The sequence below is a fragment of the Hyperolius riggenbachi genome, chromosome 7 (assembly GCF_040937935.1).
Source record: "Hyperolius riggenbachi isolate aHypRig1 chromosome 7, aHypRig1.pri, whole genome shotgun sequence".
NCBI lineage: Eukaryota > Metazoa > Chordata > Amphibia > Anura > Hyperoliidae > Hyperolius > Hyperolius riggenbachi.
The window spans coordinates 61,496,652-61,515,937 of NC_090652.1; the positions used below are offsets into that span (position 1 = coordinate 61,496,652).

Genomic DNA, 19,286 nt, shown 5'->3' on the forward strand with positions numbered 1-19,286 from the left:
ATCTGATTTTAACTCTTTCCGGCAGAGAAAGAAAGAAGGAACACAGCATAGTAATTAGTGTGCTTGGCACTGTATATACAGTATATACATGTATATCTCATGTATATCTCCTTTAATATACCCTACATAACCACTATTTCTAGCATGTACGGGGGCTTTGCTATTAACCCCTAAAGACGGAAGCCATTGACTTGAATGTTATATGCAAATGCAAATTTTTGATACAAACATTTGTGTCAAACGCGAACAGCAGATGGTTGTTATTCACCAGAAACTGTTCACCATGTTCTGCTATCCATATTGGGCATGAACATTGAAAAAATGCTGATTTCAAATGCTATTCCAAAGTATGTTTTACTTATCACAAAAAGGGTTTGCCAGTGTAAATTATGGGGATTCTGGTTGGTTGGTTGGTTGGTTGGTTATCACATCAATGCAATAGGAATACCAGGAGGGCTGGAGACATTAGAAATGTCCAGAATATCTGAGCTGGTACCTAAGAGAAGGAAAATATGATATATTAGATATTACTATATATATTATATACTATATTAGATATATAATAGATTACATTACCTAGAATAATTTGTGGCACTTCACACTCATACAAATACCTTAAAGGGACTCTGAGCTCAAATTATAATAGAAAATGGTACTCACCTGGGGCTTTCTGCAGCCCAGTGTAGGTCGGGACGTCCCACGCCAGCGTCCTGGCTCTTCTCCCATCACCTCTTCCGAAATGGCTGGCCGGCGGTAGCCGGGCGACACTGGCCGTACTGGCAGTACGGCGCATGCGCGGTTTAATCACGCATGCGCCTCAGTGTCACGCCGGCCGCCGTGATGACGCGAGGCGGCCGGCGTGGTGACGTCAGCCATGACGATTGAGGAAGAGGAGCCCGACACTCGGGGCCAGTGTCGCCCGGCTACCGCCGGCCAGCCATTTCGGAAAAGGTGATGGCAGAAGAGCCAGGACGCCAGCGTGGGACGTCCTGACCTACACTGGGCTGCAGAAAGCCCCAGGTGAGTACCATTTTCTATTTTAATTTGAGCTCAGAGTCCCTTTAAAGTGGCTGGATAGTGTAATGGTTAAGGGCTCTGCCTCTGACACAGGAGACCTGGGTTCAAAACTCGGCTCTGCCTGTTCAGTAAGCCAGCACCTATTCAGTAAGGAGTTTCTTGGGCAAGTCTCTTTAACACTGCTACTGCCTACTGAGTGCGCTCTAGTGGCTGCCTCGCAAGCGCTTTGAGTCCGACAGGAGAAAGGCGCTATACAAATACTGCAATTATTATCAGAATCAGAATCAACTTTATTTGCCAAATGTGGCAGACGCCACACCCGGAATTATTTGTGGACGCATGGCTGTTTAAAGCAAAGTACAGGTAGTGCAAATTAATCACATCAACATGGTACAGAGTAATAGCTACAGAGCAACAATAACAACAACTTGACTAACGATAGCAACAACACATAGTACAATTAAGCAAGTCCATTGTGCAAAGCAAATATGATATGTAGCATACAGTGCAATGCTGCCAGCAGGGGACAGCCTACTTACAGACTCTTGTCCATTGGGGCAGCTAAGGGGGATTACGGAATGTCATTTGGTAGAGTGCCTCGAGTTGAGCAGGAGGACCGCTTGGGGGAAGAAGGTGTTTCTACGCCTGGTGGTTTTGGTGCGAGTGGTCCTATAGCGGTGACCTAAGGGCAGGAGGTTGAAGAAGCGACTACCGGGGTGGGAAGGGTCTTGGGTAATCCTGTTGGCCCTGGACATCATTCTAGATGTGTGGAGGATGTCCAGATGGGGCAGGGGTGACCCGATGATCCTCTCAGCAATACTGATTACCCTCTGCAGTTTATGCCTGTCCTTTGCATTTGCCCCCGAGTACCAGACAATGATGGAGGAGCAGAGGACAGACTCAATGGTGGCAGTGTAGAAACTAGTCATTAGCTCCCGCGGTATTCCAAACTTTCTCAGCTGCCTGAGAAAGAACAGCCTCTGCTGGGCTTTCCTTTGAGTAACAGAGGTGTTTACATCCCACTTCAAGTTGTCAGTGATGGTAGTTCCCAGGAACCAAGCGCTGTGTACCCTGGAGACCTCAGTACCATCGATGAAGACCGGACTGGGAGACGGAGCATTCCTTCTAAAGTCAGCAATCAGTTCCACCGTTTTCGCCGTATTTAGTATGAGCTTGTTATCCTTGTACCACCTATGGATCTGCTCGACCTCCCTGCGATACTCGTGTTCCCCATCCTCTCCAATGAGCCCTAGGATGGTGGTGTCATCCGCAAACTTGATGACTTTGACAGAGTCAGTGGATGAGGAACAACTGTTTGTGTACAGGGAGAACAGAATAGGCGACAGCACACACCCTTGTGGGGCGCCTGTGTTGGTGATTCTTACACTGGAGGTGCAGCCACAAATTCTCACTAGCTGCGACCTGTTGGTAAGGAAATCCTTGATCCAGGTGCACAGAGTGAGGTCAACACCAAGTCGTGCTAGGTTGTCATACAGGAGGATCGGACATATGGTGTTGAAAGCGGAGCTGAAGTCCAGGAGCAGGATCCTGGCATAAGTGCTGGGATTGTTCTGTGATGTGGGCTAGACTGATATTTATAGCGTCCTCCACGGACTGGTTGGCCCTGTACGCAAACTGCAGGGGGTCCAGTATGGTGGCGGTGTGACCCTTCAGATTGGAGAGAACCAGTCTTTCAAAGGTCTTCATGATGATAGGAGTTAGGACAACAGGTCTGTAGTTGTTTAGGTCTGTGACTCCTGGCTTCTTGGGGACTGGAATGATGTCAGCTTTTTTGAGGCAGGAGGGGACCATGCCCAGTGACAGGGATTTACTGAAGATGGAGGTGAGGGTTGGGGCTAGCTGTCTTGCACAGGTTTTCAGGCAGGTGGGTGATATGCCGTCTGGGCCTGAAGCCTTCCTGGGGTTAAGCTTCTGGAGGTGCCGTAGTACCTCAGCCTCACTGACTATTTCCGGTGCCAGGGGGGCAGTGACAGCATGGGGAGATGAGGTGGGGCGAAGCTCCCTGGGTGGGGATGTGGGTGCTAGGTTCACGGAGTGGGTGGGTTGGTGCTCAAACCTACAATAGAATTTGTTGAGCTCCTCAGCTAGGGCGATGCTAGGAGGTCTATGTTGAGGAGGGGGCTTGAAGTTGGTGGCTGCCCTGAGGCCTTTCCAGACCTCCTGTGAGTTGTTTGACTGCAGAACTGAGAGGCATATTTGCCATATTTATTTCCTTTGAAACAAAACCAGTTGCCTGGCAATCCTACTGATCTCTTATGCTCCAATAGTGACTGAATCACACACTTGAAACAAACATACAACTAATCTAGTCAGACTTCAGTCAGACACGCTAGATATGCATTCTTGTTCAGGGTCTATGGCTAAACGTATTATAGGCAGAGGATAATCAGGACTGGAGCTTCTCTAAATTAACATTTGTTTTCCTAGCACAGCCAAAATCAATTTTGAGCCAATCAAATTCAACTGCCAAATGCAGCACTGCTATCCTAACATGTTTCAGGCACTAGTGGCTGGAGGAAGTGGCCTTTGAAGAGAAAGGGGTGAGGGGGTGGTAGCACTACAGAAAAATCAAAGCGCCAATACTGACAGAAAGCATAGAAAGCATTGTGCTCTGTCTATGATGCAGTATAGTTCAGCAGGAGCTGAGAATCATAGGACTCTTTGGACAAAACAACAAGAATTGGAAGACATAGTACAGTGACAACTGTAACATGATGATCAAAACGTATAACAAATTAAGGATGAGAGAGCCGTGTCCTTGCAAGCTTACAATCTAAAGAAATACAGATTATATAGGGTTATATTTGGTAAGAAGTACAACTTGGCTAGAGGTTGAAGGGGAATGGCCAGAGTTAGAGCGTATGCTTGATGAAAAAACTGAGTTTTAAGGGAGCACATAAAGCGATACTTAAAGAGAACCCGAGGCGGATGTATAAAACATTAAAAGAACCCAGAGGCATGTTATGTGCGCAATGACATGCCTCTCTGTCTCTCTATTCCCGCCACTAGTCCCCCCGGGGTCTGCTGTGCCCCCGAAAATATTGCCAGGCTAGCGACAATCTGCTTGTCACTAGCCTGATGTTTACCTTTGAGCCTGTCAAAAACGTTCTCATGCATCACCTCCCAATAGCACAGCTCCCCCGCTGCTCTCCACCTCCATATTTTCCTTCAATCAGAAGCTAAGCCGCGACCCACCTGGGTTGCGGTTAAGCTTCTCATTGGAGGAAGATATGGAGGTGGAAAGTGGAAAGCTATGGGGAGGTGATGCTTGAGAACGTTATTGACAGGCTCAGAGGTAAACATCAGGCAATAGCCTGGCAATATTTTCGGGGGGCACAGCAGACCCCGGGGGGACTAGCAGCAGCAATAGAGAGACAGAGAGGCATGTTATTACGCACATAAGATGCCTCTGGGTCCTCTTAAGATTTTATACATCCGCCTCGTGTTTTCTTTAAGTGAAAATAAATTGATGATATAAATAATTGTATGTATCCTCCTACTTTTAAAAATGACTTTAAACATCCCACAGTTTAATGTTATGATTAAAAACGTAAAAAGTAGATTTATTGTATTGTCTCAGCTAAATGAAACTGTCTGTCCTTTATCTTTAAGTGGTAAAATATATAAACTATTGAGCTTTTTATTTATCCCCTACTCTTAGAAACTCAGTTCTCTGCCAGGAAAGCTGGAATTCCTTAGCAGTGAATGAGGCCATAGTCGTATTGTGTCCCAACTGGATAAAAACTGTTAGTTGCATAGCTGAATATTAACTCTTTTTGGTAGAGAAAAAAAGAAAAGCAACACAGCATATTTATTTGTGTGCTAGGCACTGTATACAGTGGCGTAGCTAAGGAGCTGTGCCTATCCCCCCCCCCCCCCCCCCCCGAAGCACTCTATACATCACAATTGATATGGCGCTCCTAAACCTGCCAATGGCAACTACAGTGTCAGAGGTGCAAGAAGGGGATGGGGAACCCCACTGTTGGTGCCTAACTATAAAAGATTCCCTTAGCCTTAAGCTGGCCATACACTGGCCCGATTTGCGCCCGTTTCGACAGCAGATTCGATCACTGGGATCGAATCTGCTGCCAATCGTTCACGCTACACGCCGAATTTCGATCCATTCCGTCCGATCCCGCCGATCGCGCCGTGCGGAAAATAACCGTCGATCGCCCGCGGGTAAAGAGCGCATCGCTAGCGGCGTTCGAGTGCCCGACGACCGACGCAATAGAGCTGCAATACATTACTTGCTCCGCCTGCGCGACTCCCGGGTCTCCGCTCTTCTTCTCCGCTCTGGTCTGGTCTCCGGGTCCGGCATGCTTCCCTTCTTCCTGTCCCGGCAGGAAGTTTAAACAATAGAGGGCGCTCTACTGTTTAAACTTCCCTCAGACAGGAAGAAGGGAAGCATGCCGGAGACCAGACCAGACCAGAGCGGAGAAGAAGAGCGGAGACCCGGGAGTCGCGCCGGCGGAACAAGTAATGTATGCGGCTGGGGGGGGGGGGGGAGCAGCAGCAGCAGCACCACCACCACTACAGATTGTGAACGGTTTCAGGCTGAAATCGGGTCACAATCTGTTTGCAGTAAAGGTAGCCATACGATCCCTCTCTGATCAGATTCTATCAGATAGGGATCTGTCTGTTGGTCGAATCTGATGGCAAATCGACCAGTGTATGGCTACCTTAACCCTATTTTTCGATATTTTCAGCCCTTCCATAGACGGCAATGTTAATAACCACGATTAGGGATAACATGGGTGCCAGGGCCACCTTCTATGCACACTGCAGCAACAAATAGCATCTGAAAAATTTGCATAGCGGGCGGCCTCCGGCAGAACAGCTACGTGAAGTGCAAGCTAATTTGGGCACCGGCTATTTAAAGTCGCAGTTCCATTGTGGGCAGCCCCCGTGCTCTCAATTATAACAGGTGTCCTTTTGACACCAGAGGTGAAGTTTAGGTGGTGGTGGGGGGATGTTAAGGTTAGGTTGCCCCAGGGTTAAAGTCAGCTGGCCAATAGGGGGAGGGGTTAGATTCCCACCGGTAGGGTTAAGTTTAGTCACCACGGAAGGGTTACGGTTAGGCTCCACTGGGGGCAGTTAAGGTTAGGCACCACCGCCAGGGGGGTCCTGTGTGTGAGAAAAGGGAGAGGTTAGTGAAATATTGTCAAATTTTACAGATATTTCACTGTATGGGTTAAGTAGTAGAATATCGTTAAGTTTAATGATATTCTACTATCAGCTATTTCCCATACCCTTAAAGAGACACTGAAGCGAAAAAAAAAATTATGATATTATGATTTGTATGTGTAGTACAGCTAAGAAATAAAACATTAAGATCAGATACATCAGTCTAATTGTTTCCAGTACAGGAAGAGTTGAGAAACTCCAGTTGTTATCTCTATGCAAACAAGCCATTAAGCTCTCCAACTAAGTTAGTCGTGGAGAGGGCTGTTATCTGACTTTTATTATCTCAAGTGTTATTGGACTATTTACTTTTCCTCTGGCAGAGGAGAGGTCATTACTTCACAGACTGCTCTGAAAGACTCATTTTGAATGCTGAGTGTTATGTAATCTGCACATATTATAGAATGATGCAATGTTAGAAAAAACACTATATACCTGAAAATAAAAGTATGAGAATATTTTCTTTGCTGCTAATCTTCTAGTAATTATTCATAGTACACAACCAATTCACTATATCATATTTTTTTTTTCGCTTCAGTGTCTCTTTAAAACTCAAAAATGTTTTGGGGTAAGCCGATGCCCAAATAAGCTTGTGGCACTTTCAAGTGTACACGACTCCAGCGCCTAAATGTTCCTTAATAGTCACCAATTACAGCTATTAACATCGCTGTCTATGCGGCACCATTTTTTCTGTTTTATCTCCAGCAGGCTTCTATTTTCTATGTAATACATTTATCAAATTTTACCACTTAGCAATTTCCCTCTTTGACACCTTAGCACTCCGTCCATCTTTTCAATCAATGGTTTGACAAGGGGGTGGTTTCAGGTATAGTATGTATTCATGGGCGCCGGGTGACTATAAGCTCCTGGGATGTACATAAGTCCAGCCAGTGTCACATGTAACACCCAAGCAAAGTACACTTACACTTTGTGCAGGGCCCATATGCCATCTAATTAAAAAGTTGTAGACGACAAGAAAAGGTGCTGTCTCTTCTGAGAGTAACATCTAAAGTGCAGAAAACAGAGAATACAGTTACAGATCAATAGAATAGAGAATGTCCATGTTCCTGTTATCCACAATGGTGTATACCATATTTTCTTACTATGAAATGCTCAGACTATAAGATGCACCCAGGTTTAGATGACAAAAAAAAAAGGGAAAAATATACTAATCCTGGTGTGTCCATGGTGCAGGGACGTCTTGTGGATGCTCTTTCCCCAATTTTTTGTCCCCCTTGTACTTTTTGTGTGTCCCTAGGTCCTCCTCTGTCCTTCCTGTGTCCCACTGTGTCCCTCTGTATCCTTCCTATGTACTCCTGTGTCCTTACTGTGTCCCCCTATATCCTTCCTATATCCTTCCTCTGTCCTTACTGTGTCCCTCTGTATCCTTCCAATGCCCCCTCTGTCCTTACTGTGTCCCCATTTGTCTCTCTGTATCCTTTCAATGTCCTCCTCTGACTCCCTCTGTCCTTACTGTGTCCCTCTGTGTACCCATGTGTTCCTCTGTATCCTGTTGAGCGACAGAGTGGACTAGGAGATTACTGAGCAGATGTTCCTCCTCCATCTTTACTGTGTCCCCCTGTGAGGATACAGATTACTCTCAGTCCCCGGAGTGGTGGCTGATCAAGATTGTGAGTAAGCCAGTGGGGCACTGCCATTCACAGATGTTCCTCCTCTGTTGTTGCTGCCCTGCTACTTATGCTGGGTAGAACACGGTGCGTTCCCGCACTCGATGCCCCACTCAATTCCCGGCTGCTCGAGTATTTCCGAACATTTCGATGATTGTTAGGTTGATTTTCATGCAAAGTATGCCAAATCGACCTAACGATTCATCGAAATGGGAATCGGACATGTCGGAAATAATCGAGCGGCCGGGAATCGAGTGCGGGAACGCACTGTGTGTACCCAGCATTAGGGAGTGCAGTGACTGGCCCAAAAGAGAGCATTGGCTCCTGTAAGAAAGCAGAGAAGTGGCGGAAATCGGCAGCGCCCCCCCCGCCTGATTGGCCCCAGGGCTCTGACAACAGGCTCTGATGCTGGCTTACATGCAAATGGTACGCAGCGGGACAAATGGTACGCAGTATCCTCACAGGTAGACACAGTAAGGTTAGAGGGGACAGAGGAGGAACATCTATGATTGGCAGTGCCCACGCTGGCTTACTTTATCAACCGCCACTCCGGGGACAGAGGGCAGTCTCCTGACTAGTGCCGACACCCCAGGAGAGAAGAGAGAGGCAAGCCGGGGGAGACTGCTAGCATACATTAACACTATAAGACACACTGAATTCCTCCCCCTATTTTGGGGGGAGAAAAAGGGTGTCTTACAGTCTGAAAAATATGGTAGTAAGTACTATTTACACACATAACTGGTTCTACTTACCAGCCCACGTCGGGCCCTGTGCTTATCAGGGAGGAAATGTCCTCCTAATCGGGCTATCAGCCAAGCGGCAGAAAAAAAGCCCTAAAGAATAAAAATAATACTGTCAAAATCTCATTAAAGCAGATATCCAGCCTACAAAGTACATTGTAGCTCTCCTCCTGTTGATAAAAGTTACAATTACCTCAAGCATATTGTCCCCCGAAGTCATCCCCAAGCCCTCAAATCAGCTTTCTTCCGGCATGTCTTCCTGTCCCCATGAAAAAAAAAATGACATCTTGCTTTCTCTTTCTTGATAGTGAAAGCAGAATAACATTTTTTTTCAGCGGTGGGGGGATGGGGGGGAGGAGGGGTGGAGAGGCGACATGCCAGAAGCCGGTTGATTCAGGAGCTTCGGGGATGACTTTGGTAGACAAGATGCTGGAGGAAATTGTAACTTTTGCCTAGAGGAGGAGAGCTGCAATGTACTTGGCTGGATATCTGATTTAACGCATAAATGCATACTCAATGGTTGGTCACTGGGTGAATGCGATTAAGATTCAAGAAAATGGGTGGAGCCTACAACAGCCAATCAAAATTCACCTATTGATTTTCAAGAGGAATATTTAAACTGCTGCCATTCTTACACTGTTAATGGCAGAGGCTTCAAATTTGCTACAGTCGTCATTGGGTGACTGGGGTCCAAATTCACTAAAGGGGCAGGGCCACATACAGCCAATGAGATTTCCTTGGTGGATAAACTGCTTCCATTCACGCATTTTTGATGCCAGGAACCTGAAAGCTCACAAACGTGGTCATTGAGTGACTGTGTGTCAAGGTCACAAAAAAGTGGGCGGAGCCAAAAACAGCTTTTACTGGGAAAATATAAACTGCAGCCATTCTTACATCGTTAATGGCAGGGTTCTCAAACTTTGCACAGTTGGTCATTGGGTAACTGAGATTAAGATTTTGGAAGGTGGGTGGAGCCTACAACAGCCAATAAAAATTCACCTTTTGATTTTCAAAGGGAATGTTTAAGCTGCTACCATTCTCTTATACTGTTAAAAGCAGATGCCTCAAACCTGGTACAGTTGGTCACTGGGTGACTAGGGCCCAAACTCAGAAAGGGGGCGGAGCCACAAACAGCCAATAAGATTTGTTTATTTTTAAATGGGAATATACAAAGTATTGATACCAAGGACCCCAAAGCTGATAAACTTGATAATTGAGTGACTGTATGTCAAGGTTAGAAAAAGTGGGCGGTGCCAATAACTAAATTTTTAACATGGCAGGGTTCCCAAACTTTACACAATTGGCCACTGGGTGACTGGGATGAATATTCAGTAATGTGGGTGGAGCCTACAACAGCCAATCAAAATTTACCTATTGATTCTCAAGGGGAATATTCACATTGCTACCATTCTTACACTGTTAATGGCAGAGGCCTCAAACCTGATACAGTCAGTCATTGGGTGACTGGGGTCCACATTCACTAAAGGGGTGGAGCCACAAACAGCCAATCAGATTTGTTAGATTGATTTCAGCCATTCTGTTATTGGCAGGGTTCTCAAACGTGACACAGTTGGCCACTGGGTGACTGGGACTAATATTCAGGAAAGTGGGTGGAGCCTACAGCAGCCAATCAAAATTCACCTTTTGATTTTCAAGGGGAATATTGAAACTGCAGCCATTTTTACACTGTTAATGGCAGAGGCCTCAAACCTGCTACAGTCGGTCGTTAAGTGTCTGAGGTTCCAATTCAGTAAAGGGGCGGAGCCAAAAAACGCCAGATTTCTTTGCTGGATAAACTGCTTCCATTACCATAATTTTGATGCCAGGAACCCAAAAGCTCACAAACTTGGTCATTGTGTAGTGACTGTGTGTCCAGGTTACAAAAAGTGGGTGGAGTTAAAGTTGGTCATTGGGTCACTGGGGATCAAATTCAGAAAAGGGGACAGAGCCACAAACAGTGAATCAGATTTGTTTCATTTCATGGTAAAACACAAATTATTGATGCCAAGGACCCCAAACTTGGTCATGGAGTAGTGCCTTTGTGTCCAGGTTACAAAAAGTGGTCGGAGCCAAAAACAAATTTCACTGGGAAAGTGTAAACTGCAGCTCTTCTTACACTGTTAACGGCAGGGTTGTCAAACTTTGCCCAGATGGTCACTGAGTGACTGAGATTAATATTCAGGGAAGTGGGTGGAGCCTATAATAGCCAATCAAAATTCACCTGTTGATTTTCAAGTGGAATATTTAAATTGCTGCCATTTTTCCACTGTTAATAGCAGATGCCTCAAACCTGCTACAGTTGGTCATTGGGTGACTGGGGTTCAAATGCTGGAGAGGGGGTGAAGCCACAAACAGCCAATCTGATTTGTTTAATTTTTATGGGAATATACAAATTTTTGATGCCAAGGACCCCAAAGCTCACAAACTTGGTCATTGAGTGTTTGTGCGTTAGGGTTAGAAAGTGGGCGGAGCTAACACCAGCCAAATACATACACGGGCAATGCCGGGTCATCAATGGGTGGAGACAAATACAAATTTCACTGGTAAAATGTAAACTGCAGCCATTCTTACACTGTTAATGGCAGGGTTTTTAAACTTTGCACAGTTGGTCACTGGGTGACTGGGATTAATATTCAGAAAAGTGGGTGGAGCCTACAAAAGTGAATCATACTTCACCTATTGCTTTTTAAGGGGAATATTTAATTGCTGCCATTCTTGCACTGTTAATGGCACAGGCCTCAAACCTAATACAGTTGGTTATTGGGTGACTGGGTTTCAAATTCAGAAAAGGGTGTGGAGCCACAAACATCCAATCAGATTTTTTCATTTCAATGCAAATTATTGATACCAAAGACCGCAAAGCTCACAAACTTGGTCAGTGAGTAATTGTGTGTTAGGGTTAGAAAAAGTATGCAGAGCCAACACCAGCCAAATACATACCCGGGCAACGCCGGGCAATCAGCTAGTACTTAAATAATAAATGGCTGCTGAAGAGCTGCAGGCAGTGCAGGGTGTGTAGTTGATGGTGCCCAGGCGATCAGTAAGTTGTTTCTGCTCAGACAACCCCTTAAAGTTCTGCCCTTGCTATCCCCCTCAGGCATATTGGTTAGTTGAGACTTCTGGATGCCGGATTGCAGGGGTTTTACTGTAGAAAGATACACAGTGATAATGCAAGAGAAGGGGGGTAACGACCAGCAAAACAAGCTTAATGTGATTGAATAATGACTATCATAATGGTCATTGGCTGTCATAATTGTCATGTGATGTTGGTGGTCACAATGGTCATGTGTTGGTGGATGTTGCAAGGTCCTGTTATTAATCATCTTGATAAGAGAGCAGGAGGACAGAGGCGCCAGCAGGATAAAAATACATAACATTCTTAAAAACAGGAGAGGCAGTGGTGGACTTACCTACTCCCAAGGACACCAAATACATGTGGTGACGTGTTAAATAAAGCAATTTATTTCAAATACTCCACACAAACTTTCAATGCGTTTCGCAGGCGTGACACCAGTTCATCAGGCAATAAAAAGGGAGCAAAACAACTTTCAGTATCCAGGTCTGTGTTAAGAGCCATCTTGATAAGAGAGGCAGACATAGATTGAAAACTGATGTATGTTCTGGAGACACTTACATAAGAAGCTTTAGGTCGGCAAGAAGCAGACAAGGTCGCAGCCCAGGTAAAAGCTGAGACACTCATGGATTGCTGAAATACAGAGAAGTATTATGAAAATTGATATTTACCATAAAACTGTGTTGAATTACAGATATGGCTGCTCTGTAGGCTAGCTACTGGAAATACACCAAATGCAGGAAAAAAGTTCCAGTTGAACTGAATGAAACAGAGAGTCACACAGCACCAAAGATCAGGAGACCAGAAGGCCCAATTCAATGCAGACATTTTATGATTTACCTCAAATACCAGGCCCAATTAATTAAATCCTTTTTTATTTTTAATTTTTATTTTGGCATATTGGGCATTTTTTCGCGCTACATACTTGCATGGACAGTATTCAGGGCCGGATTAACCATAAGGCACTGTAGGCATGTGCCTACAGGCACCTGATAATGGAAAGGCGGCTCACTCCCCTCCCAGAGTGCTCCCTCCCTCCTTCCATGTGCAGAGTCCTTATTAGGGATGGTCGGAATGCCAATTTCCGATTCCGCGGTAAATCCGCATTCCGTCATGTACCAATTACCGATTCCGCTACCAATTTCCGCATTCCAATGCGGAATTTCCGCCGGAAATCGCGGAAATTCCGCCCGACTTTAACATCGATTTTCTCAAAAACTATAAGGTCTTTTTGAAAACTTTTTTTGCATCTTGTTCACAAGATTCTGTTTAATAAACCCTGAACATTTGGTGTTTATAGGACTTACGGGGGCTTTGCTATTGACTGCTAAAGTCGGCGGATTTTTACTGTAATGTAAAGTGCAGAAAATAGGCAGATGCAGATTTTCTGCATTTTACATTATAGTAAAAAAAATTCTCAGGGTTTATTAAACCGAATCTTGTGAACAAGATGCAAAAAAAAGTTTTCAAAAAGACCTTATAGTTTTTGAGAAAATCGATGTTAAAGTCGGGTGGAATTTCCGCGATTTCCGGCGGAAATTTCTGCGATTTCCGGCGGAAATCCGCCTACGGCACTTGCATTACCGATGTCCGCATTCCGATGCGGAAATGCAATTTCCGATCGGAATTTCGGAAATTGCATTTCCGCGGAATCCGAATGAGCATCCCTAGTCCTTATGAGAGTGGAAATGAGAGGTTACTCACCCTGCTCTCGTCATCCCACTGATGAGAGCTCCATTCAGTCAGGGGCACCTCTAGCTACTTAATATTTGAGGGTACTTCTGGCTAGCTAGTACTAAGGGGCACCTGTAGCTACCTATGATGGGCAAAGAAACTAAGGGAGAAGTGAGAGCTGGGCCAGCCAGGATGCTTGTGGTGCGGTTCTGCAGAGGTTTGTAAGTTCATGGAGGGCAAAGTCTGAGGTGCCAGGATATCTGTGCCTATAGGCTCCTGTGAGGTAAATCCAGGCCTGACAGTATTTTAAAAAAATAAAATAGAAATAATAGCTACATACTTGCATCAATCCAAAGGACTGCCTAATGATTGCACTCATCTTCCACCTTCTATCAGTGAATTTCTACTTCCCTGATGGCACAGGCATATTCCAAGATGACAAGGCCAGGATTCATTGGGCTCAAATTGTTAACCTCTTGAGGACCACAGGCTTACAGACCCCTAGTAACCAGGCAATGTTTCACAATTCAGCACACTGCACCTTTAACGTTTATTACTTTTTTTTTTTTAAATCAATGTTTTTTGTTTTTTTTTCCAAGTCTGAGAAAGACATCACATTTCCTCTATCCAAAGTTGACCAAGGAAAACGATGCCCCTCAAAACCCGAAAGTGAGGATCATGAATGCTACCAAATTCAGCCAACCTGGGATTCTCCCACAGGGGGGTGAAGTACTTAATCTTTTGATCTGAGAAATATTATAGGACCCATTGCCACACCTTGTTTGCCTGATCAAGCAAAGTGTTACCTGAGTTATCTCCTAGGTGAAGTTTCTTCTCTTTAAAATAACTTTTAAGCATTTTACAATTGGAACTACAAGTTGGTGAAAAAGTACTAACAAACTTATTTAAAGTATTTTCTTGCTTGCTGGGGGTTTAAAAGGCATTTAATGACAATGGCCCATTTGCAATTCACTTTTTCTCTTTAGTTTTCTCCCACATGATATTTTCACACCTCGTAATAAAATGCAGTTTAAACCACCAATAAGCAAGAAAATACTGAACATAATTTTGACAGTATCTTTTCACCAACTTATTGGCACTTTTTCAATTGTAAAATGCTGAAAAGTTATTTTAAAGAGGAGATTAAAATGATCTTCTAGTAGATAACTGAGGAGAAAAAGTTAATTGCATAGGTGTAAAAATATCCCCTAGGAGAAAACTTAGGAGAAAAAGTGAATTGGATATAGCCCACGAATTGGCCACCACAAAGTCCAGACCAAAACCCAGTTGCCAATATTGGGTGAATAAGATCACTATGTCATTTGTGGCTATGGAGACATCGACTGAGTAAATTAGGTTCTGGAGTTTTATATAGTTAAACTTCAGCTACTGGCAGAGGCAACAGTGGGGGTCACTAAGCGGCACCTGGAGTTCGGCTATCATGTCACATGACCAATATCCCACCCTATTACTTCTAACTGAATGAAGGAGGAGAGTGTCAGGGACTGAGATCCAGAAATAAATCCTCCCTGTTGGCTCCAGTTTCTTCTCTGGTACGGATCAGTGTTCGATGACATGTACGGCACAAAAGACAGACTCAAAATTTTCACTATTGTCTTTGTGACATTTTGTATTTTGATTATTCTCCTGTTTTTACTTTAAAAATCCTAGTATGTGGGTACAGCATGTATTTTTTCACATTTTGTTCAGAGTTTTTCTTTGAAGCCCGCCCCACCACACCGTACCACCAAAAACAATCCTTCCGGGAATACCACATTACTATGCAGTATTCCCCTTCTGGCATTCGGCCAAACAGGAAGTGACTCTTGCTTGAGGGCACTTCCTGTTTTGGAAATATGGAAGTGCACGGAAGCGTATTGTAAAAATATGCTTACGCACGTTGCAACGTAGCCGCACCGCCGCCACCAACATTTTTAAAAACCCTGCATTGCCATAGCCTTACATGACTTCTGGTCCATGGCACAGTTAACGTGCCTTATCAGAGTTAGCATGCCTTATCAGAGTAGCTACGAACTTATGCCTGCTAACTGGCAATGATGAGAGCTCCACTCATCCTGCCCTGAGCCCCTGCGGGTCCAATCACTTTAAAGGACATTATCCCCGCAATTTGATTGGCCCAATAGGCTGCCTGCCAAGTTTCCTGTCAAGTGACAGGCAGCCTATTGGGCCAATCAAAGTGCGGGGATAATGTCTTTTAAAGTGACTGGACCCACAGGGGCTCAAAGCGGGACAAGTGGAGCTCTCACCATTGCCAATTAGCAGGCATAAGTTCGTAGCACTTGCTATGCTACTCTAATAAGGCATGCTAACCCTAATAAGACACGCTAACTCTGATAAGGCATGTGAAAGGTTTTATTAATGTGCGACTTAAATCACCCCGATATTAAAATATATACAGCACATCACAATTTCTCAATATGACATCATTGCTTCAACTAGTCAGCAGCACATTCCTCCAGACAGTGCTTTACAGATACATTAATAATTAACACTCTAGAAGTTCCAGGCACCTTTGAGAGTCAGAATACAAAATCTGTATTTCAATACCCAGTTGGTATATTACCATACAAGCCACTGTGACAGAGATCTGAAGACTCAGACCTATTCACGCATTGTTGTTAAAAAACCTGGTCCATTGAGAAATTAACACATGCACAAATTCTACCTCTGCCAGTGTTTACAGAACAACACATGCTATTGTTTTTGCTGTCTCTACCATGTCTGTTCTATTGTCTCCACTACTTCACATGGGCACACCGGTTTAACCTGGTTCTTTCCCCTACATCAGGGTGTATATAAGACTGACCTGTAAATAAAGATTTCAGATGCATTGTCACCAACTTGAGTGTCGTGTCAGTGCATTTCCCAGCTGGAGAGGGACTTTTCACTAAGAACCAGGGAGTTGAATCCATAGGTCTGACTGCTGCTAAAGTGATCGTGCAGCCACCTCGGAAGGAATCAAGCTAACAGTTTGGTGTCGAGAAGAGGGATTCGCCATACACAGTATCGGGTGAGTAATACTATTTTTTTTTATATATTATTACCACCCTATACTGTCAGAGCGGATTAGCAGAACCCGGAAAGCGCTTCTGTAGCGCCTCCCAGGAATCTGATATTCCTAAAGTAAATAGCGGGTCTGATGCCCCAATTAAGAAAGCAGTACTGTGTGAAATAGTGAATAGTCCCTCTAAACCTTGTATATTGTTGTATAGTCGCTTAAGTGAATTTTAGTTGTTATATAAGATTGCATGTTACTGTATAGATTTGTGTAGATTGTATGCGAGGTTAAGCTGAGATTGAAGGTATAAACTTGTCCACAGAGGATAGTTAAAAGTCAAACCATAAATCGGGTGTAGATAAACTTGATTAGAAAGCATAGAAGAATCACATAAGCTGGAGACCAGGTTTTCCAGTAAAGTCTAATACTGACGTCACCATCCCTAGATAAACCTTCAAACTCAGCTAATCTCACTCTATTTTTTTATTGTATTTTTAGCTTAGCATAATGGGCAACTCTCAAGGTATGGAGACGCCCAAGGGAAATTTGAAATTTAAGTTTAGAACTGAAAAGCATGTTCCTAAGTCTGCTGCAAACCACTCTCTGGTGAAAGTGTCTCCCAAAAATGAATTTGGGGAAACACCTAAAATGTTTGTCCAGAGGTGTCTAGGTTCATTTTATACAGACCCATGGGTGGATAATATGTCAAATTGGACTGAGGGAATGAGATGTAGTGATCCATTTCCAAGAGAGGGATCTTTTTCAGAATTTCATGTTACCATGATAAAGGGGTTGTGTCTAAATGACATAGGTGCTTTTCCATGGTATCATGGAGATCCAAACTGGGATAAAACTTATATGAAAACCTGTGGGCAGGCATGGTTGTCATTGCAAACTTTCTGGACTGATCTTAGCTGTGTAACTGAAAAGCAGCAGATCAAAGCCCCCATTGTATCCCCAACTTCTGCTCCGCCTCCTTATGTGCCATTATACCCTGTGTTAACTAAATTAACAACAGAGTCAGATGATGAGATATGCACACAATTAACTGCCCAAAGGTTGGCGGGATATAATGTTATCCTTACCACCACTCCAGGGCTCAAGGTTCACTACTGTGCACCAACAACTGCACCAATGTTGTTCTTGAACTCTCTCCTAGGATTCAAGGGGCTACAAGATGAGATATCAGAACAACATGAATGTGCAGAACGAATCCACATTGCCACAAGCCCCCGCCCCACCCTACAAAGCGTCCCCTTTTCTGATGCAGAGGATGTTTTTGTAGATGGCTCCTGCACACGACCAGATGATCACACATTTCATGCTGGTTATGCAGTTGTACAATTGCCTGATACAGTTCTGGAGGCCATGCCAGCTCCTGTATCATCAGCACAAGCTGCTGAGTTAATCGCACTCACCAGAGCTTGTGAAATCATGGCTAACAAGCGAGTAAATGTGTACACAGACTCTAGATTCGCATTTTCAGTGTGTCACGACTTTGGGGTAATATGGCAGCATAGAGGGTTCACGACAGCGGCAGGAAAACCAATTGCGCATGCACAGCTCATTACAAATCTTCTTGCAGCGATTCAACTCCCAGAAGCCATTGCAGTCATTAAGTGCCAGGCGCACACAACCTCAATGACACCAGTTGCCCAGGGAAACAGGTTAGCAGACAAGCATGCAAAAGCAGCTTCTCGTGTCACACTTAATCATGCAACTGAGGTTCTCCTAAATGCCCCGCTGGTACCGCTCACACCTGAAAATAACGTCATGCTGTCCCAACTCCAAGCATTTGCAACGCCAGCAGACATTACTTATTGGGAGTCCCAAGGGTTGACCAAAGACGCTAATGGTCTATGGTCAAAAGGAGGAGTGGTAGGAATTCCTCAAGTAGCAGCCCCCGTTCTTATACTACAAATACATGGTTTAGGCCACAAGGGACTCAAGCAAACAATGGAGGAGGTAAGTAAAAGGTTTTGTGCAGAAAATTTAAAACAAGTCACAGAAAGTATGATTTCAAGATGTCTCACTTGTGCTAGAAACAATGTCCAAGGTAAAAAAGTAGGCCACCATGAACACTTACTGCCCCCACAAGGGCCATTTCAGGAATTACAAATTGATTTTACACACATGCCAAAGGCAACAAACGGGTGTAAAATTCTTTTGGTAATTGTTGACAGATTCAGCAGATGGCCAGAGGCTTTTGTGGTAAGGAAAGAGGATGCAAAAACAGTAGCAAAGATTTTGTGCAAAGAAATTATTCCCAGGTGGGGTTGCCCAGTCAGAATCAGCTCTGACAACGGAACCCCATTCACGGCAAAGATAACACAGTCCATAGCTGAACAGTTGGCTATAGATTGGAAGTTCCACATACCATATCACCCCCAGAGTGCAGGTGTTGTTGAAAGAATGAATCGCACACTGAAGGACAAACTGAGGAAGGCAACTGAGGGTACCTACCATAAGTGGGACCAGTACTTACCTGCGATTCTTGCTGAAGTCAGAATGACTCCAGACCCAAGAACCAGGTTATCTCCTTTCGAAATTTTGATGGGGAGACCCTTCCCAACCCCATGGACACCGAGTCCATTAATTCTGATACCTGGAGACTTGCAGCAGATACAAGAGGAATATGTAGCAAAATTGATTGAAAAATTGAATAGTGATTATGGTGATATTTCGCTCTCGTTTCCTTTGCCAACAGGTGCACCGACCCACCCATTCAAACCTGGAGACAGAGTCCTGGTGAAGGCCCTCCATAAGTTGAAGTCGCTGGACCCACCCTACGGACCCCCTGCGACAGTCCAGGCAGTGACCAGAACTGCGGTGTTGACAGACGACTCCCCTGTGTGGATCCACGCATCGAGATTGAAGGAAGCCCCACCTCTGGGTCCCACGCGCGCGGACCAGAGCGAGTGACCGGTATCAGA

General features: G+C 44.6%; 1 protein-coding gene across 2 annotated transcripts in view; it reads right to left on the reverse strand.

The window, feature by feature from the left end:
- Positions 1-335: 335 nt before the first annotated feature.
- The window catches only part of LOC137525527 (uncharacterized), a 79,309-nt gene continuing 60,358 nt past the window's right edge, over positions 336-19,286 (reverse strand). For both annotated transcript variants that reach the window (XM_068246653.1, XM_068246654.1), the window contains exons 12-15: positions 12,222-12,293; positions 8,600-8,680; positions 7,145-7,225; positions 336-496 (exon numbers count right to left, since the gene is read on the reverse strand). In XM_068246653.1, coding sequence (XP_068102754.1) covers positions 431-496; positions 7,145-7,225; positions 8,600-8,680; positions 12,222-12,293 — 300 coding nt within the window. In that variant the 3' untranslated portion in view covers positions 336-430. The remainder of the gene's footprint in view (positions 497-7,144; positions 7,226-8,599; positions 8,681-12,221; positions 12,294-19,286) is intronic.